The 23,729-nt window shown below is 50.1% G+C and overlaps 7 protein-coding genes across 8 annotated transcripts; 4 read left to right on the top strand and 3 right to left on the bottom strand.

Moving 5' to 3' along the window:
* Positions 1-942: 942 nt before the first annotated feature.
* On the top strand, positions 943-1,647 carry AAFC00_006058 (uncharacterized protein; the record flags this gene model as incomplete). Its single annotated transcript, XM_069345947.1, has 2 exons — positions 943-1,105; positions 1,157-1,647. 2 exons carry the CDS (start codon positions 943-945, stop codon positions 1,645-1,647), a joined length of 654 nt encoding a protein of 217 aa, XP_069198153.1.
* Positions 1,648-3,273: 1,626 nt separating this feature from the next.
* Positions 3,274-5,070, bottom strand: AAFC00_006059 (uncharacterized protein; the record flags this gene model as incomplete). The annotated part of the gene is made up of 1 exon (XM_069345949.1): positions 3,274-5,070. One exon carries the CDS (start codon positions 5,068-5,070, stop codon positions 3,274-3,276), a length of 1,797 nt encoding a protein of 598 aa, XP_069198154.1.
* Positions 5,071-7,031: 1,961 nt separating this feature from the next.
* AAFC00_006060 (uncharacterized protein) lies at positions 7,032-9,115 on the top strand (the record flags this gene model as incomplete). Its single annotated transcript, XM_069345950.1, has 2 exons — positions 7,032-7,322; positions 7,379-9,115. The coding sequence occupies 2 exons, from the start codon at positions 7,032-7,034 to the stop codon at positions 9,113-9,115; spliced, it is 2,028 nt and encodes a 675-aa protein (XP_069198155.1).
* A 667-nt stretch (positions 9,116-9,782) lies between these two features.
* Positions 9,783-11,669, bottom strand: AAFC00_006061 (uncharacterized protein; the record flags this gene model as incomplete). The annotated part of the gene is made up of 3 exons (XM_069345951.1): positions 9,783-10,136; positions 10,194-11,246; positions 11,367-11,669. 3 exons carry the CDS (start codon positions 11,667-11,669, stop codon positions 9,783-9,785), a joined length of 1,710 nt encoding a protein of 569 aa, XP_069198156.1.
* A 1,276-nt stretch (positions 11,670-12,945) lies between these two features.
* AAFC00_006062 (uncharacterized protein) lies at positions 12,946-14,778 on the bottom strand (the record flags this gene model as incomplete). 2 transcript variants are annotated; one of them, XM_069345953.1, is made up of 1 exon in its annotated part: positions 12,946-14,778. In XM_069345953.1, the coding sequence occupies one exon, from the start codon at positions 14,776-14,778 to the stop codon at positions 12,946-12,948; it is 1,833 nt and encodes a 610-aa protein (XP_069198158.1). The 2 variants fall into 2 exon arrangements, with proteins under 2 accessions (XP_069198158.1, XP_069198157.1); XM_069345952.1 differs by having other exon boundaries at positions 12,946-14,589.
* A 2,096-nt stretch (positions 14,779-16,874) lies between these two features.
* On the top strand, positions 16,875-18,642 carry AAFC00_006063 (uncharacterized protein; the record flags this gene model as incomplete). Its single annotated transcript, XM_069345954.1, has 4 exons — positions 16,875-17,110; positions 17,169-17,391; positions 17,451-17,884; positions 17,943-18,642. The coding sequence occupies 4 exons, from the start codon at positions 16,875-16,877 to the stop codon at positions 18,640-18,642; spliced, it is 1,593 nt and encodes a 530-aa protein (XP_069198159.1).
* Positions 18,643-22,291: 3,649 nt separating this feature from the next.
* AAFC00_006064 (uncharacterized protein) lies at positions 22,292-23,525 on the top strand (the record flags this gene model as incomplete). Its single annotated transcript, XM_069345955.1, has 6 exons — positions 22,292-22,379; positions 22,439-22,480; positions 22,558-22,656; positions 22,716-22,742; positions 22,794-22,854; positions 22,934-23,525. 6 exons carry the CDS (start codon positions 22,292-22,294, stop codon positions 23,523-23,525), a joined length of 909 nt encoding a protein of 302 aa, XP_069198160.1.
* Between the last annotated feature and the right edge of the window lie 204 nt (positions 23,526-23,729).

Below are 23,729 nucleotides of genomic sequence, written 5' to 3' on the forward strand. Positions count from 1 at the left end.
AACGATCTGCTTTGCATGATTCGACTCGCAGGTTCAGGTAACAACTATTGTGGAGAGGCAGCACTCACAGACACGACAATTGAAGACTAACCGGTACCTGTGCACACCATTTCGTCCACTAAGCTTGACGGCCCCCAGATGGCGCGACCCCCCAGGCGGCGCGACCGGTGTATTATGTATTACTCGACGAACTATTGGCAATTCTACTCTGGTACATGATTTGAGCTGCTTTACAATTATGGACATAGTATATCTCAACCAGGTATTCTGGAGTTTCGTGTGAGGAGGATGTATTGCACTATGCGCCGCCTGGGGTCGCGCCATCTGGGGTCGTCAAGCTTACATTACCTTTAATCTGAATATGGGGACAAAAGTCGTGACCATGCACGTCGTTTTGTCTGTGTGTGAGTCGCGCGCATCGTCGCCCTCTATAACCTGTTTCTACATACCTCAGCTCTGTATGAATTTGCTCTAGGAAGTTGCACCTTCACGCCAGGTGGCGCCGTCTCTGTGGACCCATGCTACGCAAGTCTTGATTTAGTATCGAAGCGTTCACTATGCTGTAATCTTGGCCCCCATATGCATGTGTATACCTAAACCGAGCTGAAGGTCAAGGTTGTGATCAGGCCGTCATCTAGCCAGCTGTGCCGCATGCATGAGGAAGCCTCCATCGTCTACCACAACTGTGAGCCTCTCCCAATGGTCCACCAGCGTGGCGTTGTAATATTGTATCAGAAGTACATCATGTATGGGTATGCCTGCTGTGTACCTCAATATGAGCTGTACATTGGGCGTGGGTGTGTCTGTTGTGTACCTCATTAGCGACCTAGAGTGATATAACGGCATACACTCCTTCACTGAAGTTATGCCTGATCCTGGTATTGCACTCTACTCTGATAGTACTACTGGTCTTTTCTCATTCTTGAGTAAATATTGAGCAATATGCAGTCGCACATAAACCTCATTGCTGTATTCGTCTTCATCGGTCTGGTTTTTGAAGCTGCCTCTTACGATCTCGCACCACGCAACGATGTGCCAAAATATATCGAGGCACCAGTCTTCTTCATTAACCCATTTCAGGATGGTGGAGACTATTACACGAACAGTGTGTAAATCCCACATGCTTCGAGCGTACCCAACCTCCGACTTCATACAGTCAGTATAGGGACACCTCCACAAGTAGTTACAGCTCTTCTCAATTCCCAGTTTGGCGCCCTTATCACACAAGAAAGTTACTACGATCCATGTGACCCGTACAGCGGCGCGTTTTGTCCAGACGATGTTTCCATTGCAGACGGTACTTATAACGCAAGCACTTCAACGACTGCTGCGACGGAAGAGTTGACCGAGTTCCACATTAGTATCTCTTCGGGCAACATGATATCAGACGTCATTCATCTCCTACCCTTATCGATATCTGGTATGCAATTCGCACTTGACACGAGTGGTAGAAACAGGACTGGATACGGACACAGTGAACTTGGCCTTGGTCATTCGTACAACGGCTTCGAATCGCCATATGAACCATCCGCCAATTTCTTGGGTCAGTTGAAAAGAGCTGGGGCGATTGATTCGGAAATCGTCAGCATTGTCCTTGGTGATGCAGGTCAGCGTGAAAATTCCGTTACCAACCTGATTGATCACTGACGTGCTATAGCGAGTAACACAGGCTCGATTCTTTATGGCGCCGAGATATTTCCAGGTACAAGGGTGATATGATCACCTTGGACTCACTGCCTACACCTCTTCAACTCGCCAACGCGACGGTTGTCAATACAAAGTCCAGACACGCCTTAGCCATCACAAATATCTCAGTAGTGGCGAACAATAACAGCAGATTTGCCATCTTCGTCGACAGGGATCCGACAGGCTTGAGCAACCATACTTTCCCTGTCGGACTCGACATAGCTTCAGCTTGGTGGACTCTGCCCACAGACATCTACAATACAATCGCTATATTTCTCCCTGGTCTCAATACTACTAGTGGTTTCATTCCTTGCGAGACAGAAGCTGGCGAAAACATCACCATCACCATCTCTCTCGGCAGGGCAATCAACATAAACGTGCCGTACCGCGATCTCATTGTACCTGTCTATTATAATGGCAGTGCCCTTCAGAACACCACTTGGGATGGACAACCCCTTTGCTGGGCAGCGATTCGTCCGGCTGAAGGCAGTATTTCGAAGCTATACAACCTTGGCTTCAGTGTCCTACGGTCCGCTTATACTGTCTTAGACCTTGAGCATGGTCAGATCAGTCTTGCACAAGTGGATAGTAGCTGTCTAGACTGCTCAGATATTCACGCAGTGCCTGCCGGAGCACATGGTCTGGCTGAAGTCAGGCAAACGTAGGGTAGGTGGTCGTTGTCAGCCGCATCTCTCAGCTACATGCAGTGGAACAAGCCTTCCATATGAAGTGGCCATAAGTTAGTGTCAAGCGATAACCAAGGTACCTTAGGCAAGCACGTCTAGCTTAACTCTGCCACAGAACATCCATGGATGACAACAGCATGACACCGTTCATGGGCCAAATCATAATCTTTGTGCCTGCTTGTCATTTGTGACAGATTGTTGTGTAAAAATGCATGTCCAATACGAAATGCAATATCATTCACCCAAGGCCTCGCGAAAACAAAAACCACGAACGCGAGCACGAGAAAATCTAGTGGATTATCATTCGTGTTGATATTGTAGACACGTCAAGCATAGGTGTCGTTCGTACATGCTCAAGCTGTGAGCTAGAGTCTCGGCTGTAATGCGGTTCGTCTGCTGCTTGCTGTCGAGCTGCAGCCTGTTCAGTTCATTGGACCATGAGAGCCAGGCTGCCACCTGGACTTTTGCTTCTTTCCATTTGCGTTCCAGGTTCCCACTTGCATGCTGTACTGTAAGTCCTGATGGGAATACTGCTGCGTCGGCGGTTAGGCCACTGCCTTTCTGAGGAGAATTTTGACCAGCCTCAGCTTCCCCATTTGTGACCGAGCGTTATGAGACTTCCTACGATCACGAGATCTAGCTTTCCTGGAACATCGACAGCTTCGTGATTGTGGCCAAGTCTGATCATGTGTATCTGGCCTCACAGAAGTGGAACTGAATGGTCGAGTATCTCGGCTAAACATAATCAAGAGTGAATACAGCAACTGTGTACGGGTATAGATCAAAAGCAGCAATTAATTCATTCGGCAGAAACATAGGTTTCCCAGGCGCATAGCATTCGTCTCTTCATTAACCTTCGTGTAGCAATGGTAGCTCTGTCGTGTATCCATCGGATCGACAATCATTCCTTCTCCTCAGCCTTGATGGGCGCTGCCTCTGGTTGGTTCACTGGTCTCTTCGATTCTTCCGAACCAGGGACCACAGACTCTTTGGCATCGTCAGCTGCCGCAGTCTTATCAGTGCCATGCAGGTGGGCTTCATCCTCCTTGTCCACTCCCTTCTCTTCTTCAACCAGCGGCTCTTTTTCGCTGGAGCTGTCGGAAGCCGCATCTTTCTCGTTCAGAATAGTGCTTGCGTCCAAATCGGACTCTTCATCAACCTCACTGATATCAGCGCTGGCACTGCTTGCTTCTTTCTCCTTCAACAGGCGTACTTCCTTGCCACGCTTGTGACAGTACCAGAAGACGAACAGCAGGATGAACACAGCCAGGCTCATGAGTACGTTGGTACCAGTCACGAAAGCTGGAAATCTGAGCTTCAGGAAATTGAGGATATTGCGTAGCATAGTCGCGACCGCGCCTTTCTCAGAGACCAATGAGCGTGCGGAAGAGATTTTTCGTTTCTGCTTTTTGTTGCCACTGCTCGAGGGTACATTCAAGCTAGCAGCGGCATCAGAGGACGAGGAAGCGGCTGCCATTTTTGCTTGCATATCGTTGCCCGGCTTCTCGCTCATGGCAGCAAGGACCTCGGGACCAAGTGTGCTGGTCATCTTTGCAGGCAAGGACTTGACCAGAGTCTGCACGAAAGGAGGCATGTTACCAAACATCTTCTCCAATTGCTCCTTGTTCTCTTCAATTAGTTTCTCAAGATCCTCGTAAGCGGTTGGGCCACCAGCAATGATGTCCTTTAAGACAACGGTGAAAGACTGATAGACCTTCTGGGACTCCCCACTGAAAGAGAAGACGCGGTTGTTGATGGCAGAAAGATTCAGGCGATCGAGGAGCACTGAAACCTCTTTTTCATCGTCGGTCTGAGAGTTCTCCTTGGCTTCAGCTTCCTTGCCTTTCTTCACAGCGGAAGCGACCGAAGCGAGTGATGCCGAAGCTTGCTCCTGTGGAGTCGAACGTGATAAGGTTGAGGATATGTTTGGAATATAGGAGCTCCATTTGCGTGTAGTAGAGACATCCTCGGTTTGTCGGCCACTGTCAGCCTGTCGTTCAATTGGTTGACTAATCAATGCCTCGGTAGCAGCCTCAGCTTCTTCTTGGGTCGGGAAAACATCCTTCTTAACTTTCTTTGCCTTGGGGGGTGATGCGCACACTGGCGCCTCAATGGGCGGGTCGGGAGCATCTGTCTCATCCTTCTTATCATCGATGGGAGTCTGCTCATTACTCTTCTTCTTTGTGAGTGCCGGCATGGAAGGAAGGTAAGATGCCCAAGATTTTGTCATTTTGTCTTCTTTGCCGTCAGAGGTTGCTTCGCTGTCTGCCTCGTTGGATTTACCAATCCCGCTCTCATCGGTTGTCTTTTCAGTATCGGCAGAAGCACTTTCCTCCTTGAGAGTATGCTCGTTGCCGCCAGGGGCTTTGGCACCTTCCTCGGATGGGACTTGCGATGCCTCGCTTGTCGCAACTGTTTCGTCCTCCGTTGGCACAATCAGCTGGCCTGCGCTATCTTCGACTTCTTTCGTTTCTTCACTATCCGCGACTTTCTCTTCACCATTATCGGCAATTGCGATAGGTCGAGGTCGCTCAGGCAAGGGCGGCGCAGGACCCTCCGCGCTTGTTATGCGCTCCAGAAAGCGCTCATCCTCGTCATTCAGTACAGGATCTGTAGGGTTTGTCGCTTCAAGATCCGACTTGTTCTTTTGTGCTTGCTTCCATGATGCTGGAGTGAAGTAGGAGATATACGAAGACATCTTGCGCCGTGCTATGGCTGCAAAGCGTCACGTATATGACTTGTGCAAATAAGGCTGCAATGTCAGATAGTGCGAATGCGCAATCACGTAGTCTGAAAGTGGTCGTAGTCGCAATATTCAGCCGTGAGAGTCCTTGGAATCCTTGAAAAAGGCTACTAGAGCTACGTGTTACAGGATGTCTTGGGATCAGAGTGAACGATGTATCAGGATGAGAAGTAGGTTGAGGTAATTGTTCACTTCGGCGCAAAGAAATTGTACACGCAAGGATCTTAGAAAAGAGGAATATACATAGGGCTGCGACACAGAGATATATCTAGACAAAAGCTACGTAGGCGGGTACTACTGTAGTATGCGCTTGTGACCACCACCGTATCACAAAACTTGTTCGATAGCTCTTCATGTCGTACAGGCATCACATCAACCTAAGATACCTGTATGGTGGTGGCGGGCTGGGCGAAGGATGACGTAGGCCTGGCTTCGTCTAGACCTGCTCGCTTATTGTTGAATGGAGCTCCACGGGCAATCGATCTTGCGGAGTTCATGGCACGTGAATCCTGGCCCGTGCAACTGGATGCTATGAGAAGGCTAAAACTTCCACGCATGAGAACAGAACTTCCTTCCTCAATCCCACGCCATTTTCGACGAAAAAAATGTCTCGACCAGAAGCCGAATTGTAACTGGTCGAGGCATTATTCCTTCGTACGGTAAGTCTATCCTTGCATTCTGCCCAGTTGCCGCACTTATCGATGAGACTGCAACAATTCTTCAATGATCGTTGTCGTCCCGTCGCTTCCTGCCCTTCACCCCCTTCACAAGTTTACATGAGGAAAAAACCAAATCAGATAATTTTCAGAATAACACTATGTCGACTGTAATTAATTAGACTCTGATGATATACTTAATCACCATATCCTGTCATACACTTTACTGCTTTGCAAGTCAAGTCATACTGATTATGAAGCATAGATATCCGATCATACCTTCGAAGAAGCTATCATCAGCTGTTCGCTTTTCTTGCCTTCAAGCAACGCCATGGATACCGTTGAATAGATACTAGAAGTTGTCATGGGAAATATTCTGTCCGTTGGATGCACTCTTTGTGCACTAGGTATATCCAATTCATTCATGCAGAACTAGATGAAGTACACCTTTCTCTTGAATCATTCTAGCAATATCTTCTATAATCATTTTCCTTCATATTCAATATCATTAGCTTTCGCGTGTTCATTCTGTTCAATGGTTTCATAGTTCCTACAATCTCTGCCAATGACAACGAAGTAGACTCGAGGACACTTTTGCATGTGACCTTCCTGGAGGCAAGCGGGCTTCGGCACTATCTGGTGCATGCTACTGATGCCTACTGTCAAATTGGTCAGTCTAAATTCTATATCTTGTACTGTGAAGCTCACCTGGACAAAGGTAATATGGCTTGCCATATCTCTCTTCTACGATCCGGTTCTGAGCTGTTCTTGAGGATAGCACGTAAGATCCTCGCACAAGAATCCATTGCCAGAGATTGGACTGGTATGGGTTCTTTGCCTGCGTTGCTTGCTCCCTCGGCTGAGGTCCACCACATCCGGTCTGGACTCGGCAGGAATGAGTACCCACTGCGTGAAGAAGAACGAGGATAATGTCGAGAGTTCCAGAGTTGGACGCAGATTCTCGATGTTCGTATCTCCCAGTGCTTTCTCTTTTGAGTCCTAGTGAGATAGATCCTCCATCTTCTCCTCACTGACCCTGGCCTCGGCGCCGGTCTGTGCCTGCTGGTGCGACGACATCATCGTCGTTGCCTAACCAATCTCTCCTCACTTCGTGCGGCGCGCCTGCTGTACTTATTGATCCTTTGTCAAAGTCTGAGATACATCATTCACTGACGTTACCTCAGGCTGACCTGACTTCGCATCAAGCATCTCTTGGAAGATTGCCCCTCTCTCCTTCGCCCTCTTCCAAGGACCGCCAAAATGCCAATCCAGAACCCCAATGAGCCACCCAAAAGGGACCGCGTCATTGGTGGTGCTGTTCCTACTAATAAGCCGGTCGTGGTTGACTATGACTCCGAGGATGAGATCATCGTCACCATGAAGCAGCAAGGCAGAAGCGACATGGAAGTTGTTGAAAGACTTTGCGAAGAAGGCCGCACTAAATACAATTCGAAAAGCATCAACTCCCGTTACATGCGGATCCTCACATGTCTGCGGGATGCCGATGAACAGAAGCTGGATGAACAGTGTCAAGACTGGCGCCTTGAAGATGTATGACAATAGTCTTTACTGTTACCATGTCAGTCTGAAGCTGATTTATCAAATAGGATGAGAGACTTGATCAGGCTTACAAGAAGTCGGAACTCCGTTTGAATCATCACATTGGTCTCTTGAAAGAGAAGCAGGCCTATGCAGTTGCTGAGGAGATCAACACATTGTTGCCCTCCCCCCGCTTCAGTGCCCGAGCTTGTAAAGAGCGTTATGAGGCCATACAGGCTGGCACAGCACGCGTACCCGTAGATCTTGACCCTGATCCTGAAGGCCGGGAGTGTGAACGCCAGGCGCGTATTCAAGCATTACAGGCCTCGAAAAACAATACACCGTCGGAAGACCAAAGACGTCAGGAACGAACGATGGAGAAGAAGCGCCAGAAAGCTTCGAAGAAGCAAGCTGCTCGTGAGAAGGTCGAGGCCACTGCTGCAGCTCGCGAGGAGGCAATGAAGGAAGAACAGAATTTCGTCCAGACCAAGGCTGATGCTAGGACTGAGAGACGCATGAAACGTAAAACCGCTCTGCGTCACAGGAGAGCTATTCGTGCTTATATGCAGAAAAAGCATCGCGTTGAGACCAAACTTCTTCACAAGTTGGAGAAAGCAGACACTGCTCGCGCGCGTCACCTGGCTCGCTTCAGTCGTCAATTTCCTCTTCCGGAGGAGGCCCTGCAATTCAAGGCTTCACTCTCCTCCAAGGCCTCCGGTAAGAAAGCTGTCTTTGCCACCGAACCACCTGGTCAAGCCTTCCCCAAGATGGACTTCACTACAGAGGAACAGATGATGGACCAAGGCAGTCAATTTGATGCACTCACTCTTGCCCACGGTAAAGATCCAGCAGCACCCAACGCCGCCAAAGGAAAGTCCACCATGAAACACAATCGCAACGCCCCTGAATACAGAGAGGTCTTTGGTGAAACCCCTCGCTCCATGCTCTGCATGGCCGAACTCTACGACATCATGCGTGCTCGCGGCATGCTCCTCGGCCGCATGAAGGAAGTCAAATCGGTCGTTCTCTCGCGCATCGATGCCGAAGACGAATCTCTCGACCGCGCCGGTCTACGCCGTCTGCTCTCTGAACGCGGCGACGAAATCCCTGCCCCAGTGGTCGAGAGGATGCCAAAGGCAGTCCTCATCCGCCGTCTGCAGGAGGCCGACGCGAAGACTTCTGCCCTGTATCGCCGTCGCTACGCAGACAAGCCTTCAATTTCCGAGCTCGCTCAGCGCAATGGAGTCATCCTCACTGCTCCGGCTGAGGTCAATGCCATCGGTGCCACTAGATCTCCGACCACTGGTCGTCATCTCCCATCGACCGGCAGCAGATTCACCGCCATTCCCACCAACGACAAGACCAAGTCCGCAAAAGTCGGAGTGACCAAACGCTACAATGCGCGCGCTCGTACTCTTGCTCTAGAGAACGAATTGACTCCCATCGACACCACCAAGACCTCTCAGAACCGCCGCGGAAATCCAGGAAGTGGTATCAGTAAAACAAGTCGCTCCAAGACCCCCTCTACCGCGACCATACGTGCCTCTAGCAACAAAACCAACCCACCACCACCTCACGGCTACGATGGCACCTTCTCTGAAGTCCAGCATCACCTCAGCAGCTACAATGCCGCTCACAACGAGGTCGCTGCGCTCGACTACGACGTCAACGGCTACGAATACGCCAACAACATCAGGGACGCCGAGCCGCTCGCTCCATACCAGACAAGTCAGATGAGCTTGCTCACCGATGAGGAGCGCGAGGCTATGGATCGCGAGATCTACAAGTTGCTTGATCAGTACTAAGGGAGTCTCTTCTCTGTCGTTAGATTTCTGAGGCTTGACTCTCGCCCGTGGATCGCCAAGACAATATCGCTGAAAAGAGGTTTTCGATGGGGTTGCTATGGATTTGCATCGACGCTTTGATACAAGGAACGGAGGGTTGTTTTCTCTTCTTTCATGATTCTTTTCTTCTGCTCCTGTTTTTTATTCTCTTCTTTTCTCCTCTTTTTTGATTTCTCTTCTCTTCTGCTTCTGTCTTCTTTCTGCTTTTACTCTCACTGCCCAGCCCTCGGCTTCATACGCCAGCTGGGCCGGCCAGTGAGTAGCAGACGAGAGTGTGCTTTGCAGCGTGTGTGGTGGGCAGGCAATACATCAAGCAGCACAGCACACACGTTATGCATCAAGCAGTAGAGAGCATTCAGCACTAGTACATTAGTTTTAGCAATGGAAAACTTTGTCTTTTATCGAAGTTATGTTTCTTGCTGAGGATGATGTGTGACTGGGTCCTGCGGTTTCGCTATCTTGATGCTGCGGGCACGGTACATTTCTGACATCTCAAACGCAAGGGCAGATGAAACATGGAATAGAAAGTACAAGTCGTGCAACACATCAATCTTGCCATTTGATAATCATGAAAACTGCATAATCCTAGCCTATACGCGCACAGCGCAGCCGACACCAATCCCCAAACCTACGCCTTAGCAGGAGCCACAGTCCCAAAGCCCTTCCAATCGCCCAGCACCTCCCTGCACTCCTTTTCATAAAGCGGGATACCGCCCGCATAATTCAACTGCTCGCGCGGCTTTCCAGGGACGTTAGCACCCATGTACCAACTCGAGGTTCCGGGGAACAGAGTCTTGTCCGAGAGCTCTGTGACGCGACGGCGCCAGTCTTCTTCGGCGTCGCGCGAGGGGTTGAGGTAGTCGATTTTCTGTGAGCGAAGGAGTGCGAGGCAGTCTACGATCCAGTCGCCTTGGCATTCTACGCATGAGGGCCCGTTGGAGAAGGCGGTCGGGCCTTGGGCGCCGTAGAGGAAGAACATGTTCTGATGGAAGGCAATGTCAGTTGGTGGTTGGGGGTAAGAGGGACAGGAAAGACTTACGGGGAATCCGTTGCAGGTCATGCCGAGGTATGACCATGTACCTGTGCTCCACTTCTCTGCGAGGTCGACGCCGTTGATGTCCTTGAGACCCATGTTCTTCATGCCACCGGTCACGGAGTCGAAGCCTGTCGCGAGGGCGATGACGTCGAATTCGCGCAGCTTGCCGTCTGAGGTCACAATGCCTGTCTCGGTGAATTCGTTGATGGGAGTGGCGCTCACATCCACAATGTCGTTCTCTGGCTTGTCCAACTGCTCGTAGTAGTCTTGCTCCAGGGACGGTCGCTTGGTGCCGAATGCGTGAGGAGCCTTGAGAGGAGCGAGGATGTCTCGCTTGCGGGGATCCTTGATGCGTTGGCGAGTCTTCTTGACCCAGAAGTCGTAGGCTTGGTCGTTGGCTTTCTTGTCGAAAAGCATGTCTTTGTAGGTTGCGAGCCAGAACTTGAAGCCGCCCTCTTCCCAGAGCTTTTCGTAAACAGCCTGGCGCTCTTCTTCAGTATCGTCAAGGGTATTGCGCTGGATAAAGTCCATGTCGAATCCTGCAAAGGTCGTCATGCGATCCCGGTAGATCTGAGGATATCTCGATTTGGCCTCGTCTTGTTCCTCTTTCGTGAGCTTTCGCTGACGCATGGGTAGGCAGAGATTCGGGGTTCGCTGGAAGACGGTCACACTGCCTGCGTCCTTGGCAGTCTCTTGGGCGAGCTGGACACCCGTGCTGCCCGTGCCGATGACGGCAACGCGTTTACCCTTGACATCTACTCCCTCAGAAGGCCAGAAAGACGAGTGGTGCATTTCGCCCTGGAAGCTGTCTAGGCCCTTCCAATCGGGGAAATGACGCTTAGCTGCGAATCCGACGGCATTGATGAGGTACTTGGCGTACGCAGTGCGGCCGTCTTCAGTCTTCACTACCCATCGCCCGGTATCGTTGTCGAACTGTGCCCCAACGACACGCGTGTCAAAGGCAGTATCCTTCTTGACGTCAAGGATCTTCTCTACGTGTTCGAAGTATTTCCTCAACTCCTCGTGTCCTGGGTACTTTTCAGACCAAGTCCAGTCCTGATGACATGAATTGTTAGCGTGCGTTCAGGTTCACACTGATAGTGCCGATATAACGATACCGCAGCTAACAAAGCGGCTTGTGCATAGGTAGAGTCAGGCGCCAGACAACGGATATACCTTCCACACTTTCTCGATAGAGTATTCGTAGATTGGCACAGCAGTATCAACACGAGCACCAGGATAGCAATTCCAATGCCAGATACCGCCGAGTTCCTTGCCGGCCTCGTAGATCTTGCAATTAAAGCCAAGTTCGTCTCTGAGCTTGTGCATCAGATAAACGCCACCAAACCCAGCACCAACAATCAAGACATCAGTCTCGAGGTTGTCCTTGTATGTATCGTTAGGAGCAGCAGATGGATCGGGCTTGGGAGTGTGGCCGTCCTCGGACACTGCTCCGATATCCGTTCGTCGATGGACCATGTTTGTATGTTATGTGTTCTCGTTCTGTTATCTTAAGAATTTGACAGGATGGGAAGGACGGCGGTGACAAGAGGAAGCACAGCATAAGTATATATGCTTCATACCCCTCCGTAGATGATCATCTCCTCGTGCAGACCATTACCGGCGTCTAGATGCATCGCTCCCCCTCATCCCAAGAACGACCATCACTTGCGCTAAAGACTACCGTTCGAGAATGTGATAGAGCATGTCGGATGACAATTGTCTGTGGAGCTTGCACAGTTACCCCATATTACCCCAAGGGGAAACCTTGAGCTTGAACGGTGTAGGTACTGTACAGTATGTTTAGCTTCGCATCCCCTTGATCCGATCTTGGTAAAGGCCACGCAATCTGATGGAGGCGTCAGCCAGACCAATAGAGGGAATATTTTCGCCTTGGGTTTCATTGTAGATTGTGCCATGTAGGTGGCGGGAATAACGTTCGGCGGCAAGGATAGAAGTGTAAGTGGTTGTAAACGTTTTGTGCGGGGTTTGCGCGGGGTTGCGAAGCTGGAGACCCCAGATTTGTGCTTGTGGTGCACCGAAAGGCAACTCATCCGAGCTGCTCTTCGGTCGACTTGCCTCGTGTTACTCAATCCGGAATATTTGGAGTAGTTACTGTTGACGTTGTACCTACCTGCTTTGTCACAAGATCTGACTCGATGAATGGACATCGATCTCGGTCAAAAACGCTGCTCATCATCACTACAAGCATGAGCAAGCTGTGTAGGGTGTTCTAGACTCTCCTCTTCTCAGTTGCCTTCCTCCTTTGACCAGAGACTGTCACAGAGAAGCCGCAGCTGTGCAATCCAGACCTATAGGTATTAGTCGTTCCTTGGGTGTTGGACACGTTCTTGCATATGCGCTGCAAGGCTTGTTGTTTGGAGGATCACCAGTCTTCCGGCAAGGACCGAGAAGCGCTACGAACTTCGCAATGCGGTAAGGACTGGTGAGCGCCCCGGGTTCCCTGATGCGGCAACGATCAGAACGATCAGATTCCGGTAGCCAGCCTATTATCAAGTACCTTTGTAGGCACAGGCGAGCATTCGCACAAGTTACACACAATCGGAGTCGAAGCCGGAGACCTCAGAAGTACATGAAGATAGTGCTTGCTAATAGGCAGGATCTCTAACGTCAAGACCAACCCAACGCCAACAAAAGGAACACCATCTATCGACCGGCCCCTTAACTCCCTGATGAAAAATAAACCAAAAGCGCTAGGTACTTTTTTCGCGACGAAGATCCAAGCTAGCTGCATTCAAAACATGAATGTTTCATCTTCCAAGAGACTTTGGCTCGCAACGAAGCTGAAGCCTCCAAATGGGTTGCTTCCAATTCCAGAAGAGACAACACCCTCCATCTCTTGTCCGACTGCGGTACCTCCGGTTTTGACATCCACTCCGCCATTTGAGGCAGAGGTGTCTGCCTGCGAGTCTGCTGCATCGGCAAAATTCATGTAGCTCCTCTCAACGACTGGACTGAGCGGTAAATCCGTGAATTCCTTGGAGAAGTTCTCGGCCAGTTCAGGATCTGTGATAAGTGGTTGGAAGGGCGGTTCAACTTCTCTTCGCTCCAGCTTCCTCCAGTCAATCTTTCGGAAAAAGCGATGCGCTTTGATAAGCTTCAGATCCTTGGGCATGTTTGCACCCAATCTCTTGTTAGGCTCTTTGCGAAGTAGACGGGTGAGAAGGTCCTTCGCGTCAGGACCAAGGAAGTAAGGCAGTTGCAGTTTCTGGCGCAAGATGTTTTGCTGGATCTTGGCATGGTTATTGCCGCCGAATGGCGGTGAGCCAGTCAAAAGATCGAAGCCGATTGCACCAAGGGACCAGTAGTCGACCTCCATACCATAGTCTTTACCCTCGATCACTTCAGGCGCCATGTAGTCGATCGTGCCCAGCACACTGTTGCATCTGTCGTCCTCGTCAATGGCGACCTTTGATAGTCCAAAGTCAGTCAGAACAAGATGACCTTCGGCGTCCAGAAGACAATTCTCTGGCTTCAGGTCGCGGTAGACCACTCGGACGTTGGTGTGCAGATGCTCCAGGGCAAGAATCATCTCGGCCATGTAAAATGCGGCGGTCTCCTCGCTGAACATGCGCTCCATGGCCAGATGGGTGAAGAGCTCACCGCCCTGAGCATATTCCAGGATCAGATAAAGCTTTTCGTGGTCTTGGAAGGCGTAGTACAACTTAACGACGAATGGATGACGGTTGACCGATTCCAGGATGGTGCGCTCCGTACGGGTTTGCTCGACGAGGCGCTTGTGCACAGTCAAGGTCGCCTTGCGGAACTGCTTCTGAGCGAAGAGACGACCAGTAGCCTTTTGCTTGACCAGATGCACGGTACCGAAGGCCCCCTTTCCGAGACAGCGAAGTGGTTCGAAATCATCGGCGGACATCTTGCGCAGGATTGATTGGGTACGGAGGCCACCTTCGACCGCGACATAAGGCTGCGTAGACGGCGGAGTGAGACTTGAAGTCTTGGACAGCTGCTGCAGCTGCTGCTCCCTGGCCGCATCGGGGCTGATAAAGTCATTTTCGAGCGACACTTCATAGGTCTCCATTTCTGTTTTGTCACTATCGCTCGCAGCGGATGACTCTGCCGGCGTGCTATCGAAACCATTGCTTGACAACATGCTGGTGGATCGGGAGAGATTAGGGCGTGTTCCGTTGTTGTCGAGATCGAGTTTATCTAACTGAGCCTTGAGCGCACTGATGCCACTGCTAGATCCTGAAGTATGGAGGCGAGAGCCGCTCTTGGCTTGACGGAGACTTTTGAGGCCACGCGGAGTCAAGGAAGGCGATGCCATGACAGAGGTGGACGCATCCGAGTCTTCGCCGCCTGACGCGACGGGAGTCTCGAAGCCATGTATGATGTTCAGCGCAGGCGCGGCAGGTGCCATTCCCTTCTTTCTCTTTTTCTTGCCCTTTGACTTGCTCTGCATCGCCCGCATTTGAAGCGCAGCTGGCAGGGATGGTCTTTCTGCATCGTCGATTGAACGCCGGGCTGGACGAGGTGGAGAGCTGACCTCGACTGCCGGAGAATGGCTGGCGCCATCAACAATTTCAAGGTCGAAGTCCATGGCCGGCATGTTACGACAAAGGCTGTATCCGGAGTATCAATGGTTGTATATAGATCTCCTGTTGTTGCTGTGACTTGTCGATGCGACTCTATCCAGAATTAAGTCACAATCTATTATAATCCCAAGGATTCCTGGGTTGTACTGCCTGTTGTGTTGCCACGTATGATACCTCTATGGAGGAGAAAAGTTCTAAAATATGAGTGTTATGCACAACACCTCATCCGATTCCCACTCGGTGGCTGAATCGGTTCTTTATTTTTCGTCCGCGCAGTCAGCGCGGACCTCGCACCACTACAGTCTCACAATACTCGACGCCGCCACCCCAGAGCAGGCTTGCGAATGAGGAGTCGGTACGTGACAGACCTGAAGCAGTGGTGTAGGGCAATGCGGCAAGAAAGTGGTCGCGGCTGCGGGACGAAAATGCGACGGACGAGTTGTTGTTGAACGTGTTGTAGCCCATAGATGATCAACTGGTAAGGACTTGATGTGTTATTGGACCAGAATTTCGCCAGAGAAGACGGGCTCTGACGACTCGATCTTTCCCGATGTTGCGGTGGTAGATTTGGATTAATCGTAGTGAGTATAAGAAAAGAAGAGAATGATATCAAGGAGCCCCCAAATCAACGTTCTTGAAGATCAGATCAGCCAAATGCGAAAGGGTCGGGTTCCGCTTCCACATGCAAACCTGGAACCTTCAGCCGCGGCCAACCCGCATCCGGCCATGGGTCAGCCGGAGGTGTGCCTTGGCAGCGAGTCAGTCACCCTCGCCTTATATTGATAGCCCAAGTCGTGATGGATAATATCCCGTGCTTGTGATCGTGAATACCAGGTATTGTTGGTTGGTTGTATTTCTCACTAAGGCCTACCATGGTAGTATTGGTTGAAGTGTACTCCTTGTTCCGCTCGCATTGAATGAGTGCCTCATAGGTCTGTCGTGTTCTGTTCCTGTATATGGAGTGTCATTCGTCCTAGGTCGTAATCGCAGCATCGGTTGACTTGTCATCACGAGCACTCGAGATTGCCTGAACCCGGCTGACTGTCATTAACGCGCACGAGAAGCGCTTCCATCCGATTTTCCGATGGCAAATCTGTATCGTATGACCTTGCGCAGGTATCCGTTCAGAATCTTAACGCTGTTGGGATCAATCATGATCTAATGGTCATCGCGTGCGAGGACATGAACGACCACAGTAACACTAACAAGAGCAACATCGACCTCGTGAGTGTGAACTGTTATGCCCGTGATGCATCGCCTTCCTATCAGAGATAGCGTTCGAACGGACAGCTGCAAGTATTATATCGCAGACACCAGTGTTCGAAATAAGGTAACGTACCTGATAACACATACTAACATTGTTGCCTGCCCCGTCAATATCGACAAGAAAGTCACGGATGGTCGAGATTGCTTGTCGTCAAGGTAGCTGGTTATCTATTCTTGCCAGACTCACCGACGAACGCAATGCAATCGGTAGCCAGCGACATTTAGGGACATAGTCTACAAGCTGAAGATTAGTCAACTGGTCATCTTCCATTGGTGCGACTTTCTGCACGCGCAATATGAGCACTCAAAGGCACCAATATCCTACCCCATGGAAAGACAGGGGTGCGGATGCATGCTACATGCGCAAGCAGCACAAGGTCTGTGGCCTGTAACGTACCTGACTGATCTACATCACCCGCATAGTCGCATTCGATCTTCATGAAGAAGCTATACAAATCTGTGTTATTACCTGCTAAAGTAGCTTCATCCAATAGGCACTACTTGGACTGAATCACGATCAGCACTGTGCATGTCGAAATTGTACCTGCTCGAGTATATGCGAGTATAATATGGTGCCTGATCAGTCGAAGTTTCTCGGACGTTGTGAGGTGGGAATGAAGTCCTATATGAAGTACGCTGTCTCTGGCAAGAACGTCAAGTCGTTACTTCCCCCTTTGCCTCGATACCGACGATATTCTTCTACGACATTCAGCATCGACGCATCCTTTTGGTCCGTTGGTTTGACACGCGACTCGATAGCAGCCCAACCACGCTGCTGCTCTCGCTTCCGCTTGAGGGTATTTCCATCGCTACATAGTATCTTGGTAAATATATAGGCAGAATTATGCTTTCGCTGTCAATCTTCGTCTTGAGCGCTTCTTTGGTTTTTCCATATCGCCCAGCAATTGCTTTACCACAACGATGGCCTATCAGGTACTCTAACAGTAGTACCGGTGTATCACCTCAAGATCGTGCCAATGCGGTGAAGGTGGTGTTTGAAACCGCTTGGGATGGATACTACAAATACGCATTTCCCAATGATGAGCTATATCCCGTGAATAACTCCTTTGGAAACTCTCGGTATGTTGTTCTATCACCAACCGTCTCCCTATGGCAGGTGCTGACAAAGGGCGGAAAGAAATGGTTGGGGCGCCTCAGCTGTTGACGCTATCACTACCGCGATCTTGATGCAGAATGGAACTATTGTGGATGAAATCCTTGCTCATATACCGGAGGTTGACTTCGGCGTGAGTTACCACGATGAGATAGTGAGCGTCTTCGAAACCACGATTAGATACTTGGGTGGTATGTTGTCTGCATATGACCTCCTTACCGGGCCATTCTCTGGCTTAGCCTCCAATGTATGTGGATCTGATACACAAAGTTTTGTTGTCCTGTAATGACGAGGTATGCCATCTAGAGCTCACAAGTCGATGCACTTCTTAGCCAGTCTATCAATCTAGCCAATGCCCTCAGCTATGCTTTTGAGACTCCGACAGGTGTTCCGACCAACAACCTGATCTTCGGGAATCGCAGCGATGACGGGTCCGAAACCAATGGTATCGCTACGATCGGCACTCTTGTCCTAGAATGGACACGTCTATCTGATCTGACAGGAAACACCACTTACGCGGAGCTAGCCCAGAGAGCGGAGTCGTACCTTCTTGAGCCTATGTCCGCACCGGGCGTCAATGGGGAGCCTTGGCCTGGGCTGGTAGGCACCGATGTCAATATCACGACTGGACAATTCACGGATGGCGTGGGTGGCTGGAATGGAGGCGGCGACAGCTTCTATGAGTATCTCATCAAAGCTCATGTGTATGATTCCACTCGATTTAGCGAGTATAAAGACAGGTACATTCCATCCCAGGACTCTGCATCATGGCTCCATTGATCTAGCTGATTCGAATAGATGGGTGCTTGCAGCTCAATCGACCATGGACTATCTCGGATCCCATCCTAGTAGCCGACCGGATATCACTTTTATTGCAGCTTACAACGAGACCAGACTGAAATACGATTTCTCCCACCTTGGTTGTTTTGCTGGCGGCAACTTCATACTGGGAGGTCAACTGCTGAACAACACCATGATGACTACATTTGGTCTCGAAGTTACTGCAGGTTGCCACGAAACTTACGTATCAACCGTGACAGGAATTGGACCAGAGGATTTCAGTTGGACAGTCACTGGTGGCAACAGTAGTGCTGTCCCAGCCAACCAAAGCGACTTTTATGATGCAAATGGGTTTTATATCACTGATTCTTCGTATGAACTTCGACCTGAAGTCATAGAATCGTACTACTACGCCTACCGTGCCACGAACGACAGCAAATACCAAGACTGGACCTGGGACGCTATTCAAGCAATCAACGCCACCACTCGCGTCAATTCTGGATATTCGGAGATTGCGGACGTGGACGCAGCTGGCGGAGGAGGATTTATTGGATGGCAGGACAGCTTTTTGTTCGCAGAAGTCCTCAAGTACAGTTACCTGATTTTCACCGCAGGAGGACCCGATGAGCAATTTCAAGTGCAAGGGCCTGGCTCGATGCAGGGTTGGGTGTTCAATACCGAAGCGCATCCCTTGAAAGTAGCAGGGCCTCAGGTCTAGTCCTCACATAGCGCCGTATGGCATGAACAGTCTTCACGTTTTAGTCCGAGTGGCGAGGAAATGTAATAGTGAATTCTCATAAAGGGCTTCAACGTGCATGAGATCAAGGGAGGTGCGCCACACGGCTAGCATAAGATGTCTTTTCGAACAGGCAATCCCGAGCACAGTGTTTGTATAAAGCCATCCACCCAGTAAACAGCCCAGAACGATCACCAGCCCATGGCCACAACAGAAAAACCTAGTGCATGTACTTCTCCCTCATCAGCCCGGAAAACACCCAAAAGAAACGCCACTCGATCTAGCTCAATCCCGGCATGTGAAAAGAAGAAGAGAAAAGCAAAGCAGAAGAAACCTCCTCGAGTCGAGCACCCGCCGAACGCCGCTCAAAGAAACCTCGTCCTCAACCTCGACACCTCCCTAGTCTCACACCACGCCCGCTTACGCAGCGGCTATAAAAGCAACAAAGCCGTCATCAAACACCGACTCCCCCATCACCCAACAAGATACCCACAACGAAAGCCCCGACAAGTCCACTGTAAAGCACAGCAGCGCGGGAAAGACTCAGCGAGTTGGCGCCGCCTAGGTAGCTGACCACTGCGCCGCTGTAGCCGCCGCTCAGGGGACTGCTGCTGTTGCTGTCGGTACTGTTGGTACTGGTAGTAGTGGCTGTCGCTGGGGAGAGCGGAAGCGTGGTGTTCTGGGTGGAGGTTGTCGTGTTGTGGGTGTAGCTTGAGGCGGAGGTCGAGGAGGAGAGGGGGGCAGTTAGGTTGCTGTAGCCGCCGTTCTGGGGACTACTGCCGTTACTGTTGATGCTGTCCGTACTGTCGGTACTTTCGGTACTGCTGGTGGTAGTAGCTGTCGCTGGGGCGAGGGGAAGGGTTGTTTCCTGGGCGGAGGTTGTTGTGTTGCGGGTATAGCTGGAGGCGGAGGTCGAGGAGGAGAAGGGGGAGGTTAGATTTGTAAAGGGGATTGTAGTTGGGGTGATGGGGCTAGAAAGGGGAGTTATGGTTGTTGTTGTTGTCGTGGTGTCGGTGTGGTATATAGTGGTTGTTCTGTGCGTGCGAGTAGTTGTGCTTATGTCTGAACTTATGTTGGTCGCATAAGTCGTGGTGGAGCCAGGGGATGGCGTGGTAGTGGTAGTGGTAGCGGTTGCTGGAGGCGTAGCACCGAAGTAGCTATAAGTGGTCACATCGCCTGTTGGACTAATGCATACATCCGAGCTCATCAAAGTCGGAGAAGCGATTAGAGATACGTTGCTGCTAGTGTTACCTGCCATAGGAAGAGTTGTGGCCTCTTCAGTCGATGTAGCAGAATAACCAAAGAAGGTAGTCGGCAAAGGATCGTAGGACAAGCCCAAGCTAGAAGTGAGCGTGTCCAGGCTTGCAGTACTAGCCAGAGCAATAGCGGTCTGGAGATGAGTAGTAACAGTAGTTGTAGAGGCGTAAATTGTGCTGGTAATCGTGGTTGTGGTTGTGGTTGTGGTCTCGTCACTGCCAGCAACCAGGTCGACACCAGATGCCAGATCGTTAGCTACTTGACCTCGTCAGTGATGTATTCTCACACAAAGCAGGTTTAGCACCAGTTTTGGTCGCTCTAGTTGCAGACAATGAAGACATCGCGTTTGTTCTTGTAGTAAGAGCCTCGCAGTTCCTCGCATTTCAAAGGTCATTCATCTGTGTATCTTCTTGCCTACGGATAGAACGGTGATGTATAACAGCAGGCGGAAAGACGTTCGAGCGGCAGACTGATTGCAAAAATCACACCGAACACAAGGTAAAAGCTTACCTTGACTGAAGCCCACGGCGACAAGGAGGTTGACGAGAAGGAAAATCATGCTTGACATGTTGTCGGTAAGTCTGTAGTGAGTGTAATGGTCTTTCGGGGGTAATAAACTGATTTTTGTGCGTGCGATACGAGAGATTGTGATATTGTTGTGCTGAGGTAGGGAGACTTAGTTGTTTCTCTTCGAGATGTTCCTCTTATACAAACGTGACACGAGCATGTGCGCTTAGCAGTGCGATGTCTGCTTCATCTTGCTTCAACTCCACTTGGCTTGTTCCCCCTTAATGTAGAAATAGGAGATCCTGCGCCGAAGAGAATAAGAAGACTCACAGCAGTGATTTTAATAAAGTGATAAAGGGGAACAGGACGTGATATAGCAATCTGACCACTTGCCTCGCTGGCTGATTTTATATTCCGTCCAAAAGAGCACCTGCGGATTCTGCTTTTACCTTGTATGACTTACTGGTACATGGAGTGTTTGGTGATACGTGCTCAATCTCCTATCACATGCTCCTCTTCCAACAAAAACTCCATAGCATCAGCTATTTAATGGTCCGGCATTTACACCCTACCTTTCCTGTAGCACTAAGTCATACAATCCAAACACGATTGTCTTCCTAGTACTAGGCCTGTTCTTACCAGGGACAAAGGTGGTATAGCGCTTAGCAGTAAACGACCTCCTAGCTATATTCTTAGTACTCCTCTGAACACACATTGTCTGCTGAGTCTCTGTGACAAGTGAGCTCCTACAAGTGTAACAAGTACACTATAAACAAGAGCTTCTTCGAAGTGGATAACGAAGTACGTTCCTTGCAGGCTTACTTGACCTCTGTCCATAAAGTCTGCATTCACTGCTCCCTATAGACCAGTGGTTTCTCTAAATGCTATGAGCACGCAAAGCGTTATCGAGCAACTCGCAGTGATTTGACCACTTGCACCTGCGGGGCTCCCGATGTTTACATCTTTACGTCAACAGAGTGCTTGCTGCACGTGCAAGCAGAATCTCGAACAGTCGCAGTCTACTTTGCTAGGAACAAGGTTATATGACTACCCGTATCGCGGGTGTTCGGGCGCGTCGGAAGAGATCAACATCAGATCTGAGAGGGGATGTCCTTCACACTTGCTAATGTCGAGTCTCAAACGGCTGGTCCTGTAGCGGGATGATTATTCTGAGGCGTTGCGCAATCAGCTGGTCCGAGTTTCGATCCAGCTGCCGAACGAAGCCCAAAGTGCTATAAGTTCCGATCGAACCGCACTATTCAGCAACTGAGTTTAAGAAATGTGGCGCACGGCGTTAATCTGCAATAGTCGGTACTACTACCGAGTTGCTAGTGTACAATTACCGCTGACGAGCTTTAGCACGTAAAGTGCTTTGCAGTGCTTTTGCTGTTATTGTCCTAGTTCACCAACCTCTTTGTTCTGATATGCAGAGTTGTGTCGGTCATGATCGCAGCAAGTCGGTCGGTCGCTTGGTCCATGCCACTCGTGATGGATCAAGTCCCGTCTGGGGTGCCCAATCTTCTTGTCATATCAACGTGTACGTGAAACGATTCTCCAATTTTCCGTGTGGATGGGGGATGTTACCGAGGAACAGGGAACCAGTGGGTCTGCTATGCTCCATAACGGCTTGTTGTCCCAAACCAGGCCACGAAGGGTTTATGCATAATCAATTAGATATCCGACCACCTGACAATCGACTGTTGATCGCTCTTGATCAAGGTCTCTTATCACCTCCAAGGACACCTAGTTATTGTTCCGTAAAGCTGTATTCATCTCGCAGTCTTCTACACTGTCTCGCGATTGTTGCTGGTCCCGAGAAGCCTCCCAACATTCCTTGTTAAAGAACGCCGGAAGCACCTTGTGCATCATGCCTACACCTGTGCCGTCAAGCCAAGCTCACGATGACCTATACGAGACAGTCGAAGAATATGGCCGGACTTTCCTAAGGACCAAAAGTGCGGATGCTTGCAGTTGAGAAAAGAAGTCGACCTTAGGATCTAACAAGCGTGTGCAGAGTACAGTCTACCAAATGATGCTCAAGAACAGGATAGACTAGGTAAATTTCTCGTCACATGAAAGTGACGGACCCGGATTCGTCCCGGCGATTGCTGACGTGAAGCTGATTCGATTCAGATGTTCAACATGCAATGTGTCTTGAGATACTGGGCAACCGCTTGGCTTTAGCTCCTGTGGATGATAAGCCTCTAGAGAATGTCCTAGATCTGGCGACCGGTGAGCAATGGATTCATTATAGATCGCCCCAGATCTATCGTACTCATGTTACTGCGCAGGGACCGGGATTTGGGCCATGGAATATGGTCAGTGTGTCCATCGGAACGAAAAGTTCAACTTGATTGATATGGTAACAGCGAAGCGTCACCCGTCGACCAAAGTAGTGGGTACAGACTTGAGTCGCGTTGATGAACAAGGGTAGGATACATCTCCAGTATTGACCCCATCTTCTAACAGCGATCTCGCTATAAGATTCTCACACTGGTGTATCTTCTAGCAAACCGTCAAACTGCACATTCTTGATCGCCGATGCTGATGAAGACTGGAACTCGAAGAGACATTGGAACTTCATCCACGCTCGGGCAATTCTGACATGTTTCACCGATCCCAAATCAATCATCCAGAAAGCCTACGATAACCTGGCTCCAGGAGGGTATCTTGAACTGCAGGATCCGATCCTACCCTGGAAATTCGCAAGTCCTCCACCTGAGAACAGCGCTTTTGTACGCTGGAACGAATTGAGCATTGAGGCCTCGATCAAGGGCGGACGGCCGTGGAACAACGTGCAGCATTATCCACGATGGTTCAAGGAAGTGGGCTTCGAAGAGGTGACCGAGTCAAACTTCTTCGTCCCCACAGGGACATGGACCGACGATCCTAGATATGCACAGGTGGGCACGTGGCAAATGTTGAACCTCAACATGGCGCTCGAAGGCTGGACATTTCGAACCCTCGAAAGACTCGGCTGGAAAGCGGAGGAGACGCAGAAGTTGGTTGATGAAGTCAAGGAGGAGTTACAAAGTGGAGGACTCAAGTCCTATACCACGTTTTCCGTGGTGTATGGAAGAAAGCCAATGGTTTCTCATTAAATAGTGTTAGACACAGCATGGAAAATACTTCATGTCTATCTTTTTTGGTTCTTGCCCACTTGAGTGCATGGGAAGCAGCCATCGGACAGGATTTACCTCGATTGTAAAGAGGGAATTCACCACCCACCTCAAATATCAACAGGATCGCTCATCTTGAATCATGACAAACTAAAATACCTTACCTAGCAATTTGCCCTGATATAG

Source organism: Neodothiora populina, assembly GCF_041146345.1.
Source record: "Neodothiora populina strain CPC 39397 chromosome Unknown canker_contig_6, whole genome shotgun sequence".
Lineage (NCBI taxonomy): Eukaryota > Fungi > Ascomycota > Dothideomycetes > Dothideales > Dothioraceae > Neodothiora > Neodothiora populina.